General features: G+C 43.6%; 1 protein-coding gene across 1 annotated transcript in view; it reads left to right on the forward strand.

Annotated features, from left to right (window-relative positions):
* Nucleotides 1-12,028: 12,028 nt before the first annotated feature.
* The window catches only part of LOC144604322 (myosin heavy chain, skeletal muscle, adult-like), a 72,584-nt gene continuing 57,775 nt past the window's right edge, over nt 12,029-26,837 (forward strand). Inside the window, exons 1-10 of the mRNA XM_078418556.1 lie at nt 12,029-12,110; nt 13,046-13,149; nt 14,486-14,629; nt 15,950-16,106; nt 18,985-19,012; nt 20,300-20,396; nt 20,711-20,734; nt 23,682-23,774; nt 23,881-23,944; nt 26,676-26,774. Coding sequence (XP_078274682.1) covers nt 12,029-12,110; nt 13,046-13,149; nt 14,486-14,629; nt 15,950-16,106; nt 18,985-19,012; nt 20,300-20,396; nt 20,711-20,734; nt 23,682-23,774; nt 23,881-23,944; nt 26,676-26,774 — 892 coding nt within the window. The remainder of the gene's footprint in view (nt 12,111-13,045; nt 13,150-14,485; nt 14,630-15,949; nt 16,107-18,984; nt 19,013-20,299; nt 20,397-20,710; nt 20,735-23,681; nt 23,775-23,880; nt 23,945-26,675; nt 26,775-26,837) is intronic.

A 26,837-nucleotide genomic window follows, 5' to 3' on the forward strand; every position in this document is an offset into this window, starting at 1 on the left:
AGAATTTTATTCTGTCAGAAGGTGGTGGATCTGTGAACATTTCCATCAGAGGGTTGAAGTCACTGCAGGTATTTAAAAGGAGATAGATATCTGGATAGAAAAATAATCACACTGAATGGTGGTCCTGGCTCAAAAGGCTGTTTGCCTCCCTCTCCTCTTATTCATATCTGCTATGCTTCTGTGTACTTCCAGTTGGTGTTACCTAAAATTAACGATTGGTGAATCACTCAATATGGAATGATTGGTTTCAGTCAGTCTGAAGAAGGATCCTGACCCAAACATCATCTGTCTGTTAGACACAAAATGCTGGAGTAACTCAGCAGGACAGGCAGCACCTTTGGAGAGAAGGAATGGGTGACGTTTCAGATCGAGACCCTCCTTCAGACTGATGTCAGGGGAAACATAGAAAATAGGTGCAGGAGTAGGCCATTCGGCCCTTCGAGCCTGCACCGCCATTCAATATGATCATGGCTGATCATCCAGCTCAGTAACCTGTACCTGCCTTCTCTCCATACCCCCTGATCCCTTTAGCCACAAGGGCCACATCTAACTCCCTCTTAAATATAGCCAATGAACTGGCCTCAACTACCTTCTGTGGCAGAGAATTCCACAGGCTCACTACTCTCCGTGTGAAGAAATGTTTTCTCATCTCGGTCCTAAAAGACTTCCCCCTTATCCTTAAGCTGTGATCCCTGGTTCTGGACTTCCCCAACATCGGGAACAAACTTCCCGCATCTAGCCTCTCCAACCCCTTAAGAATTTTATATGTTTCAATAAGATCCCCCCTCAGTCTTCTAAATTCCAGTGAGTATAAGCCTAGCCTATCCAGTCTTTCTTCATATGAAAGTCCTGCCATCCCAAGGATCAATCTGGTGAACCTTCTCTGTACTCCCTCTAAGGCTAGAATGTTCTTCCTCAGATTAGGAGACCAAAACTGTACACAATACTCAAGTCAAGTCAAATTTATTTGTCACATACACATACTCGATGTGCCGTGAAATGAAAGTGGCAATGCCTGCGGGTTGTGCACAAAAATAATTACAGTTACAGCATATAAATAAAGTTAATAAGTTACTAAACATAGCACAAAAAGTGTCGACAAAAATTTAGTCTCTGGGGTTATAAAAGTTGACAGTCCTGATGGCCTGTGGGAAGAAGCTCCGTCTCATCCTCTCCATTTTCACAGCGTGACAGTGGAGGCGTTTGCCTGATCGTAGCATCTGGAACAGTCCGTTACTGGGGTGGCAGGGGTCCCTCATGATCTTGCTTGCTCTGGATCTGCACCTCCTGATGTATAGGTCCTGCAGGGGGACGAGTGTAGTTCCCATGGTGCGTTCTGCCGAACGCACTACTCTCTGCAGGGCCATCCTGTCCTGGGCAGAGCTGTTCCCAAACCAGACTGTAATGTTGCCGGACAGGATGCTCTCTACAGCCCCAGAGTAGAAGCAATGAAGGATCCTCAGCGACACTCTGAATTTCCTCAGTTGTCTAAGGTGGTAAAGGCGCTGCTTAGCCTTACCCACCAGTGCGGCAATGTGCGTTGCCCACGTCAGATCCTCTGCGATGCGGACTCCCAAGTATTTGAAACTGCTCACCCTATCCACAATAGACCCATTTATCTCGAGTGGCGTGTACGTCCTTGGATGTTTAGCCCTTCTGAAGTCCACAATCAGCTCCTTTGTTTTAGTGACATTCAAGAGGAGGCTATTGTCCTGACACCAGAGTGCCAGATCAGCCACCTCCTCCCGGTAGGCCTTCTCATCGTTGTTGGAGATCCGGCCCATCACCACAGTGTCATCAGCAAACTTGATGATGGAGTTTGAGCTGAACCTGGCCCCACAGTTATGTGTGTACAGGGAGTACAGTAGGGGGCTAAGGACGCAGCCCTGGGGGGATCCTATGTTCAGGGTGAGGGAGCTAGATGTGTGTTCCCCCATCCTGACCACTTGGGGCCTGGCAGTGAGAAAGAGCGGTGTGTAGAACCTGGGAGACCGCATCATCCGTGGACCTGTTCGGACGGTATGCGAACTGTAGTGGGTCCATGTTGCGAGGAAGGAGGGCGCAGATGTGCTTCTTGACACTGTACAAAACTGTACACAATACTCCAGGTGCGGTCTCACCAAGGCCCTGTACAACTGCAGCAGAACCTCCCTGCTCCTATACTCAAATCTTCTTGCTATGAATGCTAACATACCATTCGCTTTCTTCACTGCCTGCTGCACCTGCACGCTTGCTTTCAATGACTGGTGCACCATGACACCCAGGTCACGTTGCATCTCCCCTTTTCCGAATTGGCCACCATTCAGGTAATACTCTGCTTTCCTGTTCTTGCCGCCAAAGTGGATAACCTCACATTTATCCACATTATGTTGCATCTGCCATGCATTTGCCCACTCTCCTAATCTATCCAAGTCACTCTGCAGCCTCCTAGCATCTTCCTCGCAGCTAACACTGCCACCCAGCTTCGTGTCATCCGCAAACTTAGAGATGTTGCATTCAATTCCCTCGTCCAAATCATTAATATATTGTAAATAACTGGGGTCCCAGCACTGAGCCTTGCGGTACCCTACTAGTCACTGCCTGCCATTCCGAAAAGGACCTGTTTATTCCTACTCTTTGCTTCCTGTCCGCCAACCAATTCTCTATCCACCTCAACACTGAACCCCCAATACCGTGTGCTTTAAGTTTGTACCCCAATCTCCTATGTGGGACCTTGTCGAAGGCCTTCTGAAAGTCCAGATATAACACATCGACTGGTTCTCCCTTATCCACTCTACTAGTTACATCCTCGAAAAATTCTATAAGATTCGTCAGGCATGATTTGCCTTTCATAAATCCATGCTGACTGTCCGATGATTTCACCACTTTCCAAATGTGATGCTATCACATCTTTAATAACTGACTCTAGCATTTTCCCCACTACTGATGTTAGGCTCTCTCCCTCCCTTTTTAAAAAGTGGGGTTACATTAGCTACCCTCCAATCCTCAGGAACTACTCCAGAATCTAAAGAGTTTTGAAAAATTATCACTAATGCATCCACTATTTCTGAGGCTACTTCCTTAAGCACTCTGGGATGCAGCCTATCTGGCCCTGGGGATTTATCGGCCTTTAATCCATTTAATTTACCTAACACCACTTCCCGACTAACCTGGATTACCCTCAGTTCCTCCATCTCGTTAGACCCCCGGTCCCCTGCTATTTCCGGCAGATTGTTTATGTCTTCCCTAGTGAAGACAGAACCAAAGTAGTTGTTCAATTGGTCTGCCATCTCCTTGTTCCCTATGATCAATTCACCTGTTTCCGACTGCAAGGGACCTGCATTTGTCTTAACTAGTCTTTTTCTCTTCACATATCTATAAAAGCTTTTGCAGTCAGTTTTTATGTTCCCTGCCAGTTTTCTCTCATAATCTATTTTCCCTTTCCTAATTAAGCCCTTTGTCCTCCTCTGCTGGACTCTGAATATCTCCCAGTCCTCTGGTATGATACTTTTTCTGGCTAATTTATATGCTTCATCTTTTGTTTTAATACTATCCTTGATTTCCCTTGTTAGCCACGGATGCACTACCTTTCCTGGTTTGTTCTTTTGCCAAACTGGGATGAACAATTGTTGTAGTTCATCCATGCAATCTTTCAATGCCTTCCATTGCATGTCCACCGTCAACCCTTTAAGTATAAATTGCCAGTCTATCTTGGACAATTCACGTCTCATACCCTCAAAGTTACCTTTCTTTAAGTTCAGAACACTTGTTTCTGAATTGACTTTGTCACTCTCCATCCTAATGAAGAACTCCACCATATTATGGTCACTTTTGCCCAAGGGGCCTCGCACAACAAGACCGCTAACTAACCCTTCCTCATTACTCAATACCCAGTCTAGAATGGCCTGCTCTCTCGTTGGTTCCTCGACATGTTGGTTTAGAAAACCATCTCGCAAACATTCCAAGAAATCCTCTTCCTCAGCACCCCAGCCAATTTGGTTCACCCAATCTATATGTAGATTGAAGTCATCCATTATAACTGCTGCACCTCTAGTGCAATCATTTCTAATTGCCTGTTTGATGCCTGTTTGAGTGGGCGGTACAGAGATAAAATGTAGTCGGATTCAGTATGACTGGTAAGAAAACTGGGAATGGGGAGGGGGTGGAGGGAGAGGGAAAGCAAAGGCTACTTGAAGTTAGAGAAGTCAATGTTCATACCGCTGGGGTGTAAGCTACCTAAGCGAAATATGAGGTGCTGTTCCTACAATTGGCGCTGGGCCTCACTCTGATAATGGAGGAGGCCCAGGACAGAAAGGTTATTGTGGGAATGGGAGGGGGAGTTAAAGTGTTGAGCAACCGGGAGATCAGGTAGACCAAACAGACTGGGCGATCGATTTGCGGATTTACCCGAAACGTCACCCATTCCTTCTCTCCAGAGATGCTGCCTGTCCCGCTGAGTTACTTCAGCAATTTGTGTCTATCTTCGATTTAAACCAGCATCTGCAGTTCTTTCCTACATCATATGTATGTTCCTCTCCACAGATGCTGCTCATTCTGCTGAGTTCCTCCATCAGTTTGTTTTTGCTCAAACCCAGCATCTGTGGTCTCCTGAGTCTCGATTGTTTTCAGGCCTTCCCGTCATGGTGTGTGATATTATATTATTTTAGATGTGAAAGGAGATTGATAAATACTTGAAAACAGATCTTTTCTAGGCATTGATGGGCTTTCTGTGACTGGCCCTGTATTCTTGCTTCACGGTCTACAACAAAGCACTTTGGCAGGGTCATTGAAACATGCTCTGGGTATAATCTACAGCGAGGCCAGCAGCAGGAGATTGTGTGGCTGCCTCACTCGGCTATTTATAAAACTCACAAGATTCCGACAAGGACATTTGTCTCTTTTGTTCTATCAAAGGTCATTGTTTGTTCTGCCAGAGCTGAGATTAACTCACATCAGATCCATAAAAATAACAAACAGAAAATATACAGCTTGACTGGAACTTGTCCTATGATGTCATTCAGAAAGACCTCCAATACCCTGTGGGATTAACGTTGAAGAATAGAAGCACAGAGTTGTTACAGCACGAAGGAGGCAATCCAGACCATCATGTCTGTGCTGGTTCTACGTAGATCTGCCCCATAAATCTAATTTTCCCAGTTTGGCAATGTTCTATTATCAGAGTATATAACAATTAAACATGACTCTTGAAATCCTGACATCCATTATCTTTGAAAGTAACAAAATAATCTGCATCCACCTTACTTTTAAACAGTAGATCGTTCCTGTCACAAACTCCATGGCAGAGACAGCTCAAGTTAGATACAGCAGCGTTTGGAAATCCGATGGAAAAAGTCATGGTCACACAGCATAGAAACAAGCCATCGACCTATCAGTGCATACTGGCCATCAAGCATCCATTCACCCCAATCCTGCAATCAGACCATTTTATTTCCACCCCATTCCACTCAATTCCCTGAGATTCTTAATTAATCAACTAAACAAAAACTGGTTACATACAGAACATAGTACAGAATGTGCACTGTCCCATCACATACTCCCAGGTCAAGGGAAGCACAGGTTTTGGTGCAGATTAAAGTTGGTTCTATACAGTACCAACAAATAATGTATGGCAGAAGAAAGACTTTGAGTTTCAAAGCAAAACACACATCTTGTATGCTCATCATGTACATTTTGCTAATCACCTTAAATCTGTGACCCCTGGTGCTTGAAGCCTTAGCTACTGTGAACAGTTTCGCTCTGTTTGCCCTCACTCTCCCCGTCATGACCTTATATACATCTTTCACACCTTCTCTTAATATTCTGTTCTTCAAGGAATTAACAGTTGTTAATTATTTTAAGCCTGATGTTTTATTCCAACTCTGTAACTGCTATTCCTCAGTCTGGGAAATATTTTTATATCTTCTTTAGAATATTTACATAGAAAATAGGTGCAGGAGGCGGCCATTTGGCCCTTCGAGCCAGCACCGCCATTCATTGTGATCATGGCTGATTATCTACAATCAGTAACCTGTGCCTGCCTTCTCCCCATATCCCTTGATACCACTAGGCCTTAGAGCTCTATCTAATGCTCTTCGTAAAATCGGCTGACTCAAAATGGGCACAACACTGCAATGTTTGTTGTGTTTATGAAGCTTTTATGAAGTTTTCTCTGTAACTATAACCATGTGTAAAACAATATTTTATACTCTGGTATTGTTCTCTTTGCACTCCCTCTTTACTTGTACACAACTTGACTGTACTCATGTATAGTAAGATTTAACTGGATAGTATGCAATCTAAGTTTTTCACTGTATCTCTGCACATGTTCCAATAATAAACCAATACCAAATCAATGTGAGGGGTGGCACAGTGGCGCAGCAGTAGAGTAGGCTTGGTATAATTGTAAATTGTCCCTAGTGCGTGTAGGATAGCGTTAGTGTGCGGGGATCGCTGGTCGGCACGGGCTCGGAGGGCCTGTTTCCACGCTGTCTGACTCCATGACCTTTATGGCAGGGCAACCAAAGAAGCAGGACCAGGGTCCTAGGCATCCTTAGGGGCTTCTAGCACTTTTACTGGGATAAATTGTTTCCCTACTCTTCTTTATGTTCATTCATTTATTCCCCAATATCCAATTTGTCTAGTTTGCATAATTTTGCCTCATCCAGCAAAGCTTTGTTCCACCACCAAGTGACATCATAGAAATGTGTAAAGCTCCTCCTTTCAAGCCTGATCAATCAGATTCTGATTTGTGGTTCCCAGTTAGATTCTGTCTGCTTCATAATCATTGGTCAATCATGTGGGATCATGAGCTGGTTGAATAGAGGCAGAGACTAGGGACATTGTTTAGTTTAGAGATACAGCGCAGAAACAGGCCCTTCGGCCCAACTTGCCCACAATTGACCAACATGCCCCATCTACACTAGTCCCACCTCCTGCGGTTGGCCATATTCTTCTAACCCTATCCTATCTATGTACCTGTCCAAATGTCTTTTAAGGTCTGATTGTGAAGTAAATTGACTTATTAGGTTGGTAGCTCTTGGAACTACCAAGGAGTGCTAAGACATGATTAGTATTCTAAGATTTTGTATGGAATTTATAAGCTAGATTTATATCCGCATGAGTTAATTGTAGAAAGAAAAACCTGGTGAACATGTGAAACTACCCCTTCACTGCAAACCTCTCACAAACAGCTGTCAATACTTATTCAATTAATCAAATAAGATATGAAATTGATGGATTTTTGCTCAGCAAGGACACAAAGGAATTAAAGCCATGGGTGGTGGATAGAGCTGTGATACAGGATCAACTCAATATCCCTGATTTGCAGAATAATTCAAGAGATTGAACAGCTTACTCCTGTTCCTATTGCCCAATGGGCTGCTTTCCAATGCTCTCTTTAGCTTGCATGCCTCATCAAACCTTTGGTCCAAATAAGAGTCAAAGAGAGGTGAGAATGACTGTTCTCGACATGTAGCTTCTCACTACGTGTGGCATCAAGAAATCCTGGTAAAACTGAAATAAATGAACATCAAGGATAAAAACTTTCCATTAGTTAGAGATATACTTTAAAGATGAAGGCATTGTGGTTAACCATTGTGGTTAATACAAATAAAAATGCTGGAAATACTCAGCAGGTGTGAAGAGAGATTTAATAGGTCGATGACCTTTCATCCAGCAGTTATAGGATGTTGAGATTGGACCAACCACATACGTAAGTAGCTAAAATAATTGTTTACAGATTGGTATCCTGACGCACATTACCCAGGACACTGATGGATTGCTGCATTTATCATTATTGTGTGTATACTGTTTACTCGTTGAGCTTCATGTGCACATGGAATTTCATTGCACCCTGGTATATTTGACAATAAACTGATTTGATCTGAATCTGAACCTCTTGACACCACAAGGCAAAGTCAGGAGAGTGACGAAATATGGAGACACAAAAAACTGTTGTTGCTGGAGTCTTGGGCAACACAAAGTGCCAGAGGAACTCAGTGGGTCAGGCAGCATCTGTGGAGGTAATGGACAGATGACATTTTGGGTCAGCACTCTGACCCTTTTTCGAAGTGATTGGATAGTTTCAACAACCCTCAAGATGCTCATCGCTATCCATGAGTAAGTAGCTCACTTAGCTGGAACCACATCCAATTCCTCTCAACATTCATTTTCCCTGCCGGCAGCGCATGTAGGGAGCATTATCTTCTGCAGAATAGCATCATGATAGCTCACCAAGATTTTTTCAGGAGTACACGCTCTGCATCCTAGATGGTCAAGAGCAATAGGTGCAAACACCGCTACCTGTATCATTCCACTGCAAGGTGCACAACATTTGACTTGGAAACACATTCCATTGTCATCTATTAACTTTGCTGGATTAGATATGGAACACAACAGATATGTAAATATAGTACTCTATAAACACCATAATACATACATACAGGTTGAACATCGATTTTCTGGCAACTTACGGTTCACCCCCCCCCCCCCCCCCCATATAATCTGGACAAAATTATCAAGAGTCCGACTGGATAGAGTGATTGGAGAAGCAGGCGGTGGTGGAGGTCGAGCATAGAGTGGACAAAGCCACCGCCGACAGCAAGAAACAGCAGCAGGTGAGAGAGGAAGGAGCACCAAGGTGAGAACACGCTGTTTCCAGAGGCTACAACTGAGCCACAACAGCAGCCGTGTCACCAGACTGTGCGGTGGGTGCGCCTTGCAAGTCGTGAGTGGGGTCGGAAGCCGGGGCTCTAAACAGCCGGGTTGACGGGAGTCTGGAATGAGTTGGCAGGTCATTCCATTCACATTCAGTTTATACTTTATATTCGTTTTATTTCTGGCTCCATGGTGCTTTAGAGACACGGGAGGCATGTTTGTAGAGGAATGTATTGTGACCTCTGTTGGTCTGGAAAAATGGATAATTCAGAAAGGCTCTGGAACTGAGGGTGCTGAATCTTGATGTTACCTTTTTCAGGCTCCTTCTCGATTGCAGTAGTAAAGTGAGAATGTGGCCAGAGTGATGTGGATTTCTGATGATGCTGGCTGCCTTTTTGAGGCGACAACATCCTGTAGATGTTTTCGACCTGCTGTTATATATTACCCTGGGAGATGAAGGACAATGGAAAGGTAGGTATATCCGTAGGTCTCTAAACTGCCTTCATCTTTATTTAATGTCTGCTCTACACCTGAAAAATATGCTCACCAAGTATACTACCCTGCTTAAATGAAGCTTTCTCCCATAATAAACTGAGGGATTCTGCTCAGTGCGACATGGACCTCTAAGAATAGTCTAACTACCCCAGAACCTCCGGAACACCCTATATCTCATCCCTGCTACTCAGTCAATACAGACTGGAATATCCCCAGAATGACGTACAATCATAAAAAGACATACGTTCCCTTGAAATATAAAAGTCAGAGCTCTTGGCAGCTACTACCAAAAAGTTTATTGTAAAATGTAGCTTTCAGTGGACATGGAGATTTCAGTGTGGTAGATTGAAGGGAACAAATAATGTGTTGCGAGAATAATGGATGATCCATCATTGTTCAGATAGCTGACATTCGACAATAAAAATAGAACCTGTGTGTGGATAGTTCAGGGGCATTGCCTTTTCTGTAAGGCTGGGATACTGTCAGATCCAATGGGCTCGTGGGCCAACGGCACAAGGGATTTCTCACATTCTCCTGTCAAACTGACCTTGAGAGCAGAATAAAAGAGGCTGAAGTTCCCTTCACCTCAATCAGTGCTGATTAGTGGAGGTTAGTATGGCATGCTTGCTCACAGCATTCAGTAACTAACTAACTTTGTGTACAGAGGGATGGACAGAGATTTGTAAACAGTGCAGAATCATGGAAAGGATGCATTCTTTTAATTTGCATATTTTGATAAATAGAACTTTTGTAATAATGTTTGAATGTGGTAAAGACATTGCTTTTGATGAGTAGGCAAACTGGCAGGAGAGGACAGGTGGTTTGTGTGGCTCCTATACATAGTGACTCAGAATCTGATTTCATTTCTGTAAAGCTGGCGTTTGAACAGTGGCTGGCCTGTGATACTTGCGAAAGTAGAAACTGGCAAGTTGCAGAGTTTTGTGCTGACAATTTACAGAAAAAATAATCAATGACAAGGCAAAGTGGTTTAATTTCACAGCCAAACTGGCTATCTGCTAGAGAATCTCAGGGTTTAACAGTGTGATGTACATCATATTAATAACTTTTGTTTTGAGTTTAATACGTCCTGTGAAACTCAGTACTGGTTTCCAACTGGACTATAATTAGTTGAAAGAAGTTTTTAGGTCCACTAACAGAGAATTGCAATTTAAAAATCCAACCATAAACTGTAAGCTTGGTTGATTTAAAAGTCAAAAAAATGCTTTCCATTTTATTTTGTTTTAAGGCAGTTTTACATAAGTGTGAAGTGTTGCAAATTCCCAGAAGGTTTTTCAGAACTGTTCAGAAGTCAAAGCGGGCAGGGCAAGAAGACAACACAGTTGAGACAATAGTCAGTGACGAATGACGCCACGACCTTCAACCAGGCCAAGGCTAAGAGTGGACAGGAGCCTTGGCCTGGTTGAGTTGAGTTTAAGTATGGGCCAAAGTGACTGGGGATATAATGCAAGGAGTGTGGAGGGAGAAGTGGGACAGGTTAAAAGACTGGAAATTGAAGGGGAAAATAAAAGATAATTATGTCTGCAGCAGGCAGTTGTTGAGGTTTTCAGGAACATTAACTATGGTTTTCCAGTATTATGGACTTCTATATGGTTTGGTTATGAGAAGAATACAATAATGCTTGTGCTTGTTTCATTATCTTTTTATTTTACCTCATCTCATTTATTTTTCCAACACCAGGATTACATTACCTGGAAACACTTACCCATTTATTTTCGATTTAGGTTTAACAATGAAAATCTTCAAGAAAAATCTGCACGATTTATTGTATTACTACGCTTTTTCCAGAATCATTAAATATTCCACAGTGGAAGAGGCTATTGGCTTATCGTATCTGTGTTGACCATGAAAGATTCTTAAAATTAGGCTCAAGGCAATGCTTGTTTGGTTTTAGCAACAGGTTATAGAGAAACTTGGCTAATGGACTGTAAAGAGATCTTGGAGATCCTGTGACCAGATGCTGCCATTCCTGAGACAAGATCAAGGGAACAGGATTTGCCTTTGGGCAGGAATTCCTCCCAAGGAGATGAGCTCTGCAATAATGACTATCCATCCATTGTAAGAGTCTTTATTCACATGGCAGTCAGGTCTCCCAGAAAGTTCATACCTAATCATTGATCTGAATGTCAGAACCTAAAGACAACAAAAAATTGACTAGCAAGATTGATATTTAACAGCCAAGTTGGAAGTCTAACGTTAATGATGAGGGCAAGCTCAAAAGTGCTGTCCGATCATTATTAGACCTCAGGAGCAGTAGCAGAAGACACCAATGGCTACGGTTGGCTAGGTAAACCCTGCAACGCTGTTAGGACAATGGGCCTTCCTGGCCAGGTTAAAATCTCTGCACTTATAACAACTGAGACTCGAAAATGGCGCGAAAACCTGACGTCCCGTATACTTTCTCAGTGTACTGTTCTTATACACTTGTACAGAATATAAGAACTGCTTATGTATAGTAATACTTTTACTGAATTGTATGCAAAAAAGAATTTCACTGTACTTTGGTACATGTGACAATAGAGTACCGTTGATTGAACCATTGGATATAACTGAATGTAAGCTAGCATTGGTGGGGAAGTGAAGGGAGGGAGTATGCACAATGAGCAGATTTTTCTGACAGGAGAAAGCAGGCAAGGACGCTGTTCATGTTATTATGAGTGAATGTGTGAATGATCAACAGGAAATGGGAATAAGAAACACGAAAAATTGGATTCTGAAGTGGCAGCTATCTACTTGCCATCAGCGATCCAATCCAGCCAGATAACAAAAGCAGTATAGCAGACTGATTTGTGCTTTTCCCCCACAGTTCTAATCACTCTGTGTCTGTATCCGGTTGTTTATCGAGCTGCCTGGTTAATATACAATCGCAACCATGCAGACTATGGCAGAACTTGGAGATGCTGCTTGTTTCCTGAGGAAAAGTGATAAGGAATTAATGGTGCTACAAACCATAGCCTTTGATGGTAAGCTGCCAATTGCAATTCACTGTGAGTGACATTTTATCTATCCCTCATCATCAAACTCAAGCCAAATGATGCAGTCCAAGAAATATCTCTAATTCTCCATGCAATTCTTTGCTGTTCATGATCCAATAACCCAGTGTGTCTGTAGAATAAAACAAGACACGGCGTGTAATTCCCAGCTCAGTGGCGTGGTCTGATGTTGGGTGTGTTTACAACATTTGTCTTGTGGAGAGTTCCAGCATCCTCATCACTGCCCTTACTGTCCAGAGGTAATTAATATTTTGCCTAGAGCTGATAGTCTGCTAAAATGTGAGAACCCATCCATTATTTGTATAACTGCCCAAGCAGGGCTGAAATCTTCAAGGTCTACACTAAGTTGAAAGACAGTTTCTGCTCACTTCCTGAGTCTTTCCTTACTGAATTATTAAATTGTAGAAACATTGAGTACAGAAGCATTCATCTGTTGCCCACATGCCCATTGCGAAATAATCCTCCATCCAAACCCACTGCAATGCTCTCAACCCCGCAATGTTGTTTTCCATTTAATATTTGTCCCGATCTCTTTTAAAAATTCCTTTACAATTTATTTCCACAGCCTCTTCCAGGTGACAGCAACTCACTGTGAAATATTCTATTCAATTACCCTTGCATCTACCAAGGTCTTGCTTTCCAGAGCACATTGCCCAGAAATGGCATAACAGTTCAGTGAGACCAAATCTGTGAATTGGTCATGAATGTCCCTGCATTTATATTCTCTGCCTCTGCTCACTAAGCTAATGACAAATGTTCTGTAACGAAGATTCTTAACCTGCCTGGTTCGGAATCTATGAGCACACACAGCATGGTAACTTTGGTCTTTGCATACTTTAATCTTATGGGTTTTCCTCAGGAACTATGTAAAATTAACTTTTGCTTTTGACATTTTTCATCTTTAGGCAAGAAAAGGTGCTGGATTCCTGATGATAAGGAGGCTTATATGGAGGCTGAGATTCTTGAAAGGAATGATTCCAAGGTCACTGTGGAAACTAGGACTGGCAAAGTAAGCGAGAGATTGATTGGTAAAATGTTGCTCCCCGCATAAGGGCATGTGACAATCTACTGCCTCAGATGCACCTTATGGTCCTGAGCTTACGTCACTGTTCAAGGATTATTCGGTTGTTCCACATCTGTCCTACCATTCTCAGTCCACGTTGCTGTACAAGGATTATCTGACAGACCTGAGTCCACTGTTCAGGGATTTCCTACAGTCCTGGGTCCTCTCAATTGTCGCAGGATTACCCTACCGTGCAAGCTCATCTAGTTTTTTCTGGTGAATCCTTCCACACACATCCAAACCATTGAACCCACTCTCAAAATATCAGAACTCATTTATATTAGCACTGATCAATAAGATAATTCACAGTCGCATTTACCAGTGAATATCCCGAGTCATTAACCCCGACCAGTGATAGAACTGTGAATGAATGTCTCAAATCACGACCAGATCTATGAATTCACTCACGGAACATTGAAAGGTGCAGAACCTTTGGCTGTATAACCATAATTTCAATAACTACATCTGCCATGTGTCCACCCATTCCCCTGATCATAGAATTCCTCCACACACGCCCAGACCAATGAACCAATCTGTTCATTAGCCTCCAAAAACTGATCATCCACTCAACCTTCTACTTGATAAACTAAACCACCCACACCCTGGCCAATGAACCCCCCTGCTCCCAATGGCTACTGACACCATTGTAGTCCTCTTAATCATAGGCTCCATCCACTTTCCCTCCTTGCCACTGAGCCTTTCTACCCCTCCACACACCCCAACCACTAAATCAATCCACAGTCAGACCGTTGATGACAGAACCCGTCCCACATATTCTGTTATCTACCGACCCCCTTCACATTCCCTGACAACTGAATTACTCTAAATACTCTAATCACAGAATGTTGTCTATATAGACAACATTCATTGAACCTCTCTATACTGTATGCTCACTGAACCCACCAAACATATAATCAATCTATGCATCCCAATCATTGAACCTTTGGAAACCCTTGATTTCAGTAACATTGCCCCTGACCAGTGAACACCTCCACAATACATAATGATTATCACCTTGCTTTAACTCTCCTCTGATTGTGTCCTTGCTGACCTAGCTCAAGGCCTGTTTTGAGTTCTGTTGGCTTACAGTGTGATGTACATTTGGGCTGCCAACATCCACAGGTGACTCTCATTGTACACCGTTTAGCCATATGTTGCTTGCAGCCTGCCCTCCTGCCTTTAATGGGAATAAACTCATTTATGTGCAACCAGCTTACTTTCTAGTCTCGATGACAAATATCTAACCCTGTCTATCTCTGGCTCCTCCTCATCTCTCCTTCAGACAGTAACAGTTAAGGAAGATGATATCCAGCAGATGAATCCACCAAAGTTTGATATGATTGAAGACATGGCCATGCTGACAAACCTGAACGAGGCATCGGTCTTGTCCAACCTGCGCCGTCGTTACAGCAACTGGATGATCTATGTAAGGCAGTGATTAATAGAATTCCGACTCTAAATAAGGTGGGATTTGTATGATGAGATTATTGATCTCGTGGTAGGAACTTCCTGACTGACGCTCAGTTAAACACTGAACTAATCAGGGAAATTGGAGAAATGGCAGTGAAGATCAAAGGTTCATCTCCCTCTCTGACCTCCTTGTGGGCAGGTGAACAAGAATATGGGGCAATGCTCTAAGATAACAAGGACAGTGACAAAGTATCTTCCAAAAAATCTTCCTGACTTTTTTTAAAAACTTAATCTTGGAATGTGGGTAGTCTTAGCTAGGCTTGCAGGTATTGCCATTAAAAATTATAAAATTAAGTTGACCATCAACTAAATTACAGAGTCTTGAATCAAACTAAATAAGTAGGGGTGAGAGAGGTAGATTGCTTTTTCTGATGGACATAGATTAACGAGATGGATATTAAGCACTGAAAAATAGCTAAGTTGTTTATTTAATCAAGAAGGGCAGTAGTCAGGTAAATACTGGCCAATGGTAAAGAATTTAAAAAAAAAATCTAAATCACACAGTTTATTTACATTGAAAAGGCAGGGACTGTTTTATGATAGTTAGCATGGGTTTGTGCATGGGAAATCCTGCCTTGCTAATTTGACGGAGTATAGAAGTTGGGAGGTTATGTTGCAGTTGTATAAGACGTTGGTGAGACTGCAAATATTGTGTTCAGGTCTGGGCACCATGTTATAGGAAAGATATTGTCAAGCTTGAAAGGGTTCAGCAAAGATTTATGAGGATGTTGCCAGACTAGAGGGTGTAAAGCTATAGGGAGAGGTTGAGTAGACTGGGTCTCTATTCCTTGGAGCGCAGGAGGATGAGGGGTGATCTTATAGAGGTGTATAAAATTATGAGAGGAATAGAGCGGGTAGACACAGTCTCTTGCCCAGAGTAGGGGAATCGAGGACCAGAGGACATAGGTTCAAGGTAAAGGGGGAAAGATTTAATAGGAATTTCAGGGGTATTCCTGGTATTCAGGGATATTCCTCGGCGTTCTCCCGCCGAGAACGATGGGGGGGGGTCCGGCAGAGGGACGCCGAGAACCGTTGGGAAACCGGCGGGGGGCTGGGTGAACTTTTATAACTTTGTTGGCGCCAGATATGTAACGACACTTGGGTACTGCCTAGGTGAGGTCTGCTATATGATTTTACCGAGTTGTATGCAAACCAAAGCATTTCACTGTACATGTGATAATAAAGTATCATTGAAGGTCTTGGCATCTGAAGTTTTTTGTGAAAGCCAATCTGGATTTTGCGGCATGATCTAATTCTACCTTTTCCTTCTTGACAGACCTACTCTGGGCTGTTCTGTGTAACTGTGAATCCATACAAAATGCTTCCAGTGTACACTCGCCAAGTTGTTGCTGCCTACAAGGGCAAGAGACGCTCCGAGGCCCCACCTCACATCTACTCAATTGCTGACAATGCCTACAATGACATGGTCCGGAGTAAGTAGAACAATATACCAGGCCACTGAATGTGTGGAATAATGCACCACTAAACCATTAGGGGCATGGAATATTAATGGTCAAATTACCAGGCTGGTATCCTGCAGCTGATCTTTGATATGGAATGATACGTTTGAATGCCATGGCATTCAAATGAAATACATTTGACATCTGCAACTTCACTAATGTTGTGAGGTACTTCTAGAGAATGATGCTGGTGAATTAGCAACAGGTAACAAAGAAATGGCAGCAGCAGTCTTCACCATGGAGGAAACTGCAAAAGCTCCAAAGGTAACAGACCAGCTGATTTTAAACAACAGGGAGGAACTTACAAAAATCCCAATGAAAGAGATAAATTATTGGAAAAACTTAGAGCAAAGGTGGACAAACGTGAACAGAACATTTATTGTGAGCATGGTGTTATTTACCCTATACATCTCTATAAGGTCACCCCTCAGCCTCCTACATTCCAGTGAGAATACATGTAGCCTATCCCATCTCTCTTTACACGTCTAGGCAACATCCTGATGAACCTCTTCTGCACTTTTTCTAATGCTACCACATTCTTCCTGTAGCATGTGACGGGAACTGCGTGCCAAATGTGGTCTGACCAATGTTTTGTACAGATATAACATGACATCCCAACTCTTACACTCAGTCCTTTAGCCAATGAAAGCTAGTATGCTGAATGCCTTCTTCACCTATCCACTTGTGTTGCAATTTTCAGGGAGTTATGAACTCAGGCATGCGAGTGAGGTAAAAAAAAAGAGGAAAAGAGCCGTGCGCTTGCGTGAGGCTTTCAGCGGGGGTCAAAAAATTGGAATTTTTTTGAAAATGTACACACAAAATTACCAGTTTCAAGCCCCCCAAAACATTTCAGATGGGGATATAGGGATAGATGTGCTGGGCTGGAGTTCCAGAGTCCCGGCCGCAGTTTGCAAATTCAACCCACCGATCAGCCGTGGAAGTCCCGATGAGGTCGAGATTGGCTACCCTGCCCAGCCTAGGCGACACATTTTTGGGGAGACTTCCAGGGCGGGGGGATTTCAAGTGGGCTCTCGTAATTTTGTCCGGATTTCAATGATTAGCGGCAATTTCTCATGGAACCCCTAGCGACCTCTAGCCGAACCCTAGTGTTTATTTTCTTTTTTTTTCTTTCTTTTTTTCGATCCGATTTCTCCGTTGGTAAACGCGATTTTAGCAAAGTGAAAAACGTGGAAATCATGCAAAAAGCGCGGAAAATTGATTTAAAAACGCGTAAATCCGTGGAAACGCAGAAAATTCACATGCCTGTGAGCTTGCACCTGAAGGCTCCTTACACAACACTGAGATCCCTGCCATTTACTATACATGACCTGTTAGTATTTGATGTTCCATTATCTCATACTTCCTGGATTAAATTCCATTTGCCACTGCTTCCCCCAACATTGCAATTGATCTATATCTATCTGTCTCATACCACTGGTTACAGACTTGCAGTCAGAAAAACACTTCTCAACCACTGTGCTCTGTCTTTATCACAAAGGCAATTTTGGATCCAGTTTACAAAAAAACCCTTTAATCCCATGTGCCCTGTAGGATCACTGAATTCTCTGAATAAACTAACCCCATTAATTCTCTCCAAGCCCCTACATGCCTTAACCTTCTGGACAAGTACACCGTGTCAGAAGCTTTGCTGAGGTCCGTGTAAATAACTTTTATCACCCTGTCTTCACCAATTTTCATTCTTACCTCCTCAAAAAACTCAATCAGGATGTGAGACAGGATTTCCCTTGCACAGAGTCACATTGACCACTCCTCATGATGCAGAGGTATTGGATTTTGGAAAGTTAAACCAGGCCAGGCCATACAGATTCAAGAGAGAGACTGAGGGTACGTTGTTCTCTGAAAGTGGCATCACAGGTAAACAATTGGTGAAGAAGGCATATGGCACACTAGCCATTATCAGCCATGGGACTCAATATAAGAATTGGGACCTGTGTTGTACAAAATTTAGGTTCGGCTGAATTTGAATATTTAAGTCATACAGTTCAGGGCGGCACGGTAGCGCAGCGGTAGAGTTGCTGCTTTACAGCGAATGCAGCGCCGGAGACTCAGGTTCGATCCTGACTACGGGTGCTGCACTGTAAGGAGTTTGTACGTTCTCCCCGTGACCAGCGTGGGTTTTCTCCGAGATCTTCGGTTTCCTCCCACACTCCAAAGACGTGCAGGTTTGTAGGTTAATTGACTGGGTAAATGTAAAAATTGTCCCTAGTGTGTGTAGGATAGTGTTAATGTGCGGTGGATCGCTGGGCGGCGCGGACTTGGTGGGCCGAAAAGGCCTGTTTCCGGCTGTATATAAACAACAACAACATAGTATGGAAACAGACCCTTCGGCCCAACTCATCCATGCTGAACGTTACCTTCTGAATCTGTCCCACATATCTGTGACTGACCCATATCCCTCCAAACCTTTCTTATCCATGCACCTGTCCAAATATCTTTTAAAAGTCATAATTTGACCTGCCTCTGCCACTTTCACTTGCAGAACGCTTAACCATCTGTGTGAAAAAGTTGTCCCTCAAGTCCCTTAAAATGCTCCCTTAGTTAAAGGCTCCCTTATCCTGAAAAGACAGTGGCTATTCACTTTATCTGTGCTCCTCCTGATTTTATAACCTTAATAAGTTTGCTCTCAGCCTTCTATACTTCAAGGAAAAAAACATTAAAGGACTCATTTGATATCAAATGCCTACACCTGACAAATGTTTCCTTCTTATTTCTCATCAAATATGGAACATAGAATGGCACAGCCTAGGAACAGGCCCAGGAACATGTATTACCAACTGTGAGAGGGAGGCAACAGATAAGAAGAGTTAATAAATTATGATTTCTTTTTCAGATCGGGAGAACCAATCAATGCTGATTACGTGAGCTCTAAACTTTTATATGTTACTTCTAATACAATGGCCAATCCTCATAAAATTCATAATCATTGTAACTTATTAGTATTAATCATATCTAAGCATGAATAATAACTCTTCGTACTTTCCAAAGTTAACCTTGATTAAATTTTACCTGGTCACTGATTTGCTTGTGGCTCCATTGGTTAATACATGTTGTGTGTTGACATGAAGATACGACTTTTCGATATTTAACATCAGTGTGACACTCCTATCAATATAATAAAATAACACAGTGAATAGCTGGTTGTAATACTCAGTTACACCTAATTAATATATATTCATTATATTCTAATGCACCATACTTTACACTATAGACTTTATTTTTGTTCTAAAGTTCTACCCACATTTAGAATGGAAAAACAACGAAGTAAACCTGTTATTGTGTACTTTCATGCCACTACCAAAAGTGGCGATGGTGTACTCCAACACCTTGACCATATACAGTAGCACTTACCTATTCATCTATAAGTAACAAGAACAAATTGAAATATAAAAAGCACTATCTGGATTTGAAACAAAATCGGGCATTGTTCCCTGTCCCATCTTCACCGGAAAACTATATTCAATATTGATTCTGGTGCGCGTGCCTAGGGACATTGAGTAATTAATATTTCTAATAAGTTTTACTTTGTCACTGTAAGTAATCCCTGGAGGTTTATGTCAGTTATTAATGAATCAAAACTCAATGTCTGAAGAAGAATGTAATCTCGGCTCAAATTGCACAACTAAAAGTTGACTTAAGTTGGTATAAAGTGAGGGACTCATCTGAGCACCACCAGCTCAGTCATATCAGAAAATCAGATTTACATGGTCTTTAAACAGATCTCAAACAGGTCAAAAATACATGCAGCCAGCCTTGTTGGAGTGATTCTCACCTGTCCAATGTAGTAGAAAAGAAAGCTCAACATCACAGTCTGATAACATCTCTCCAGAAAGAGAAAAGACAGCGACAAAGAAAGATAAAGAGACAGTCAAAACATATACAGTTGACAGACAGAAAAGCAGACAGACTGTCCAATCATTTATGCATTAATTTCATACATTGTTCACATTACATCAGCTTGGAAAATATAAAGACTCAACTCAACACAAAACATTAATTCCCAAGAATCTTCTTTCCAAAAAACTGGATATTTTCTTTTTGTGCTTGACATTTTTATTGATTATATATGAATATTTTGTTGCACAATTTTGATTTTTTGGGGTTTAACTTTTTCACTTTTTTCCTTTCTGGGTTGTGGTGGTGCCCAGCGGGGAGTCTGGAGCTGGCAAAACTGTCAACACTAAACGTGTTATTCAGTACTTTGCTATTGTTGCTGCCTTGGGCGATGGAAGTGGAAAGAAGGGCGTAAGATCAACTCTTTCAAACCTCTTCACTTTTTCATGCTCCATTTTTACTTTTTTCTTTAAAAAAGTTTTTTGTCTTCGATTTGCTTTAATGTGCAGTAATGTATACACAGATTGTACTTTACAAAGTAAATATTTTGTTTTTGCCCGAACGTTTCTTTTTTTTCTTTTATACGTCGTTAAAACAAAACTTTTTAAATAATAATTTTTGTGATTTTCAAAAACAAAATTATTGAAAATTTCAGACAAAAAAATTGTTTAAAAATTTAAACAGAAGCAATTTATTCATTTTTCTCCTATTCTGTTTTTTCCAAGTCTCAACCAGCCACCAAGACTGGGGTAAGATTTTCTGTGCAGCCTTCATTGTTTATTATTTCTGTGTGTGCATTGTTAAAACTCCAGAAATTGTGGGGGAGAGCAAACCCTCCTGCAAGATTGATTGCAGCCATGCATAGATCAGGTATACTTATATTGCAGTGCCAGGAGAAGAGGTAAAGCGCTTTTCGCCCTCATGAGTAGGGCTCCCCAGGTTAGGAAAGACTCCATTGTTGAAAACTGTTCATAACATAGCACATAATCAGCACATTTAACTCAAACATTTGGATATTGCCCCAAACTGAGTTTGCAGCCCAGCAGCAAGTCCATTTCACTGGTCTCCCACAGGCTGTACATAAATTGGGCATTTGTAACAGAGCTATATTTTTTTGTTTTGGTTCCATATTATTTTCTCCACAATTCTTCCTCTGTCAAAGATTTATCCAATTCACTATTAATTGAACAGAATTCTGCAGTTTCTGGCATACTCAATAATGCCAGAAATCTTTGTAAATTTTATACTGACTTCGCCAAACACATACACAATATATATTTCACAACCTTTGATGCCGCAGAGGAACAAGACCAAACAAGCCCACCGACTCGCACAGCTATCTGGACTACACCTCTTCCCACCCGGTCCCCTGCAAAAAGTCTATCCCCTACTCCCAATTCCTCCGTCTACGCCGCATCTGCGCCCGGGATGAGGTGTTTCAGACTAGGACTTCCGAGATGTCATCGTTTTTCAGAAAACGGGGCTTCCTCTCCTCCATTATAGATGAGCTCTCACTAGGGTCTCTTCTACATCCCGCAGCTCCGCTCTTGCTCCCCCTCCCCCCACTCGCAACAAGGACAGGATCCCCCTCGTTCTCACCTTCCACCCCACCAGCCAGCGGATCCAACATATCATCCACCAACATTTCCGTCACCTACAACAGGACCCCACCACTGGCCATATCTTCCCATCCCCTCCCCTCTCTACGTTCCGCAGAGACCGTTCCCTCCGCAACTCCCTGGTCCACTCGTCCCTTCCTACCCAAACCACCCTAACCCCGGGCACTTTCCCTTGCAACCGCACGAGATGCAACACCTGTCCCTTTACCTCCCCCCTCAACTCCATCAAAGGACCCAAACAGTCTTTCCAGGTGAGACAGAGGTTCACCTGCACCTCCTCCAACCTCATCTATTGCATCCGCTGCTCTAGATGTCAACTTATTTATATCGGCGAAACCAAGCGCAGGCTCGGCGATCGCTTCGCTGAACACCTGCGCTCGATCCGCATTAACGCAACTGATCTCCCGGTGGCCCAGCACTTTAACTCCCCCTCCCATTCCCAGTCTGACCTTTCTGTCATGGGCCTCCTCCAGTGTCATAGTGAGGCCCGCCGGAAATTGGAGGAGCAGCACCTCATATTTCGCCTGGGCAGTTTGCCCGGTGGTATGAACGTCGACTTCTCCAACTTCAGATAGCTCCTCTGTCCCTCCCTTCCCCTCCCCCTTCCCAGATCTCCCTCTATCTTCCTGTCTCCACCTATATCCTTCCTTTGTCCCACCCCCGACATCAGTCTGAAGAAGGGTCTCGACCCGAAACGTCACCCATTCCTTCTCTCCCGAGATGCTGCCTGACCTGCTGAGTTACTCCAGCATTTTGTGAATAAATCGATTTGTACCAGCATCTGCAGTTATTTTCTTATACAGACAACTGTTCAGTACGGAAACGGGCCCTTCAACCCTCCTCATCCATGCTGACCGTGATGCCTATCCATACTAATCCCACTTAGCCACATTAGGCCCATAATCCCTTTAGGCTTTACCTAACCAAATACCTTTCCAAATGCCTTTTAAACATTGTCATTGCATCTGTCTCAACCACCTCCTCTGGCAGCTCCTGCCACTCTTGTGTGTGGGGGGGGGAAAACTCACCACAGATCGCTTTTCAAGTTCTCCCCTCTCACTTTAAAACGTGCCTTCTATTTACAGTTCACCCCTGACCTGCGAAAAAGAGTCTGAGTATCTTTTCTATCTACGCACCTCATGATTTTATAAACCTCCATAAAGTCACCCATCAGCCTTCGGACGGTGTTCCAACGAGCATAATAACCCCAGTTTACCCCACCTCTCCTTGGAACCGCAGCCCTCCATTCTGGGCAACGCCCTGATAAGTCTCTTCAGCATTCCCTCTCTGACTACCACCACCACCACCACCACCACCACCACCACACCCTTGCTATAGTCTGGCCTGGGACACATTTAGCCTGTTGACAAATATTCGCCGTGATCCAGACTCTGGAGCTGAGAAAACCACCGTACTCGCTGCCATGACCGTCCCCGCCTCTCAAACACTCACCATCACCGATTTCACCGCTTTAACCAACACACATTCCTTCCCTCAACAAACTCTTGATAACGATGATTTTTTTACATTTTACTTTACCTCAACCCGGATCACTGCTCGTGTTTCTAATTCCCTGCCATGAAGCGATGCCGTTGGGTTTAACCGCCCCTCCATTTGAACGCTTCCCGCGCGCCGTTGCCGGGTGACGGCCGCGGGCCTCGAGCCCCGGGCTCCATGCTGCGCCCCGCGCGCCGTTGCCGGGTGACGCCCCGCGGGCCGCGGGCCTCGAGCCCCGGGCTCCATGCTGCGCCCCGCGCGCCGTTGCCGGGTGACGCCCCGCGGGCCGCGGGCCTCGAGCCCCGGGCTCCATGCTGCGCCCCAGCCACCAGCGATGCCGCCAACAGCAGCGCACGTTTAAACACCCTCTTGGGTGAGAATGCAGCCCCAGCCCGTTATAAACCACGCGGCTGCTCCCTCGCCCCATTCTGCCGCCCTCGATGAGCTGGTTCTCCACTCTGGCGACCAGTATGAATGCCAGGGAACAAGGCAGGGTCGGGTTTGTGGGAGGAGGGCCCAGTGGCGACTAGGCTGCCTGCGGGTCCCATCATCCACCTGATCCACCTCATTCACTTGCCAGGGGACGCTGGAAGACCAAATCATCGAAGCAAACCCGGCCATGGAGTCCTTTGGCAATGCCAAGACCTTGCGGAATGACAACTCCTCCCGCTTTGTGAGTATATTATTGAGCGTCAGTTTCCCGCGCATGTTAAACTGCAATAGACAGTTCACCGAGTTGTGTCAATGCAGGACCAGTGATGCATCTTCTTGTTGTGCAGGGGAAGTTTATCCGGATCCACTTTGGTCCCACGGGGAAGCTGGCGTCAGCTGACATTGACATCTGTAAGTGTAGTGCAACCCTCAGCCAGAGGCTAGGACTCGGGCATTGCCACCATTTAATGCAGGCTGAAATATCTGCATGATATAATCTGTGGAGGCAAAATATGTATGTTAACTTATTGGGCCGACACCCTGCATCAGCACTGAGGACCGAGCAGTAGGAGTGAGGGATGGGACCCAGGCAGGCTAGGTGGAACTGTAGCCAGGTGGGTGGGGAAGGGGGTGGGTAAAGGTAAACAAGGGAGAAGAAAGGTGGACACAAAATGCCGGAGTATTTCAATGGGACAGGCAGCATCTGGAGAAACTGGATAGGTGATTTAAAAAAATAAGCTATAACGAAGAAAGGTATGTAAACAGATGACAATTTCCCAACTTCAGGCAACCTACACCCTTGGTGTTCTCCTCCCACAAACACTCAACTGTTCACTGAGCGTTTATCTCCTTTTGTTCACCTTTCCCATCTCTTCCCCCACCTGGTTCAATTTGTCCACCATTTGGTTTGCACCTATCACCTACCAGCCTCTGTCCTAACCATCTGTATACCGGCAGGTTTTCCTCTTCCCTCTCAGTCCCGATGCAGGGTCACCACCCAAAATGTCGACACACTTTTTTGCCTCAACAGATGTTGCTTGACTTGCTGAATTCCTCCAGCATTCTGTTTTTAGTCTCCCCTATACTCGGGAATAGACTGTCGCTATTCACCGTATCTGTTTATTGGGCGGCATGGTGGCGCAGCGGTAGAGTTGTTGCCTTACAGCGCCAGAGACTTGGGTTTGATTCTGACTACGGGTGTTGTCTGTGACCTGCGTGGGTTTTCTGTGGGATCTCCGGTTTCCTCCCACACTCCAAAGATGTACAGGTTTGTAGGTTAATTGGCTTGCCATAAATGTAAAAAGCCCCTCCTTATAATTCAAATCCTCCAGACCCAGTAACATTCATGTAAAATAATTTTTGCACCCTTTCCAGTTAAATGATATCCTATCCATAGCAGGGCAACCAACACTATGGCAATCAACACTCCAAATGTGACCTTACCAACATCTTGTACAGCTCTTGTACACAATAACCTGATCAATGAAGGCAAGCTTCCAAATTCTTTCTTCACCATCCTGCCACCTGTGTCGCCACCTTCATGAAACCATGTATGTAAACCCTTGGGTCACTCTGTTCTACAACACTACCCAGGGTCCTACCACTTATTGTGCAAGTTCTTCCCTTGTTTGTCTTACCAAAATATAGCACCTCACATTTATGTAAATTAAATTCCATCAACATTCCTCCGCCCATTTGCCCAGTTTAGTTTAGTTTTAGTTTAGTTTAGAGATGCAGTGTGGAAACAAGCCCTTTCATCCCACCAGGTCCGTGCTGACCAGTGATTCCCGCACATTAACACTATCCTATACCCACTAGGGACAATTTTTACATTTACCAAGCCAATTAACATACAAACCTGTACATCTTTGGAGTGTGGGAGGAAACCGAAGATCTCGGAGAAAACCCACGCAAGTCACGGGGAGAACGTACAAACTCCGTACAGACAGCACCTGTAGAACCAAGGTCTCCGGCGCTGCATTCGTTGTAAAGATCTCATCATAATCTTCAATAACCGTAGAAATATATAGGAACATAGAAAATAGGTGCAGGAGGAGGCCATTTGGCCCTTCGAGCCAGCACTGCCATTCATTGTGATCATGGCTGATCATCCACATCAATAACCCGTGCCTGCCTTCTCCCCATATCCCTTGATTCCACTAGCCCCTAGAGCTCTCTCTAACTCTCTCTTAAATCCATCCAGTGATTTGGCCTCCACTGCCCTCTGTGGAGGGAATTCCACAAATTCACAACTTTGGGTGAAAAACTCTCTGGGTAATTTTAACCTTCATTACAATTTTAATCGCATCCGCAAACTTATTAACCATGCCACCTACTTTCACATCCAAATTGTTAATACAAATAACAAGGCACAGTTGATCAGCACCGAACCCTGTGACACACCACTTTTACAGGCCATCAATCTGAAAATCAACCCTCCCCTATCTCCAACCCAATTTTGTATCCAGTTGTCTAGCTCCCCCTTGATCCATGTGATCCAATGCGCCAGACCAGCCTTACCATCTTGTCAAAGATCTTGCCAGTCACGTGGAAAATATCTACCACACTGCTCTCATCAATCTTCATGGTCACCTCTTTAAAAAACACATTCAAACTTGTGAGGCACAGTTTCCACTCACAAAACAAGCTGATTATCCCAAATCAGTCTGTGTCTTTCCAAATATGTGTAGATCCTGCTCTCAGAAACCCCTCCAAGAACTTCCCCACCACTGATGTTAGGCACATCATTTCTGTGGTTCTTATGCTTTTCCTTGCAGCACTTAAATCGAGGCACAACATTAGCAAGCCTCCAGTTTTCTGGCATCTCACCTGTGACTATCGATGATACAAATATCTTCACCAGGGGACCCACAATTTTTTCCCTAGTTTCCTACAATATCCTAGGATACACTTGAGCAGATCCCATGGATTTATCTACCGTTATTGTTTTTAAGACCTCCAGCATCTCCTCATGTGTAGAATGGAATCTCTTCAACAATAAGTTTAGTTTAAGTTGGTATCATGGTCGGCATCATGGCCAATGGGCCTGTCCCTGCTGTTCTCTGTTCTTAACTTAAACATTCTGATTAGTAACAAAGCAAACATGTATTAACCTGTCATAATTTTAACCTTTGACTTTCAGATCTCCTTGAAAAATCAAGGGTGATTTTCCAGCAGCCTGGGGAAAGGAGTTACCACATTTATTATCAGATCTTTTCTGCCAAAAAACCAGAGCTCTTTGGTGAGTGGAAATGTAACCAGATTGGATTTATTCCTCAAAATTAAAATATGAAATAAGATACAG

This window comes from Rhinoraja longicauda, chromosome 22 (assembly GCF_053455715.1).
Source record: "Rhinoraja longicauda isolate Sanriku21f chromosome 22, sRhiLon1.1, whole genome shotgun sequence".
In the NCBI taxonomy this organism is placed as follows: Eukaryota; Metazoa; Chordata; class Chondrichthyes; order Rajiformes; family Arhynchobatidae; genus Rhinoraja; species Rhinoraja longicauda.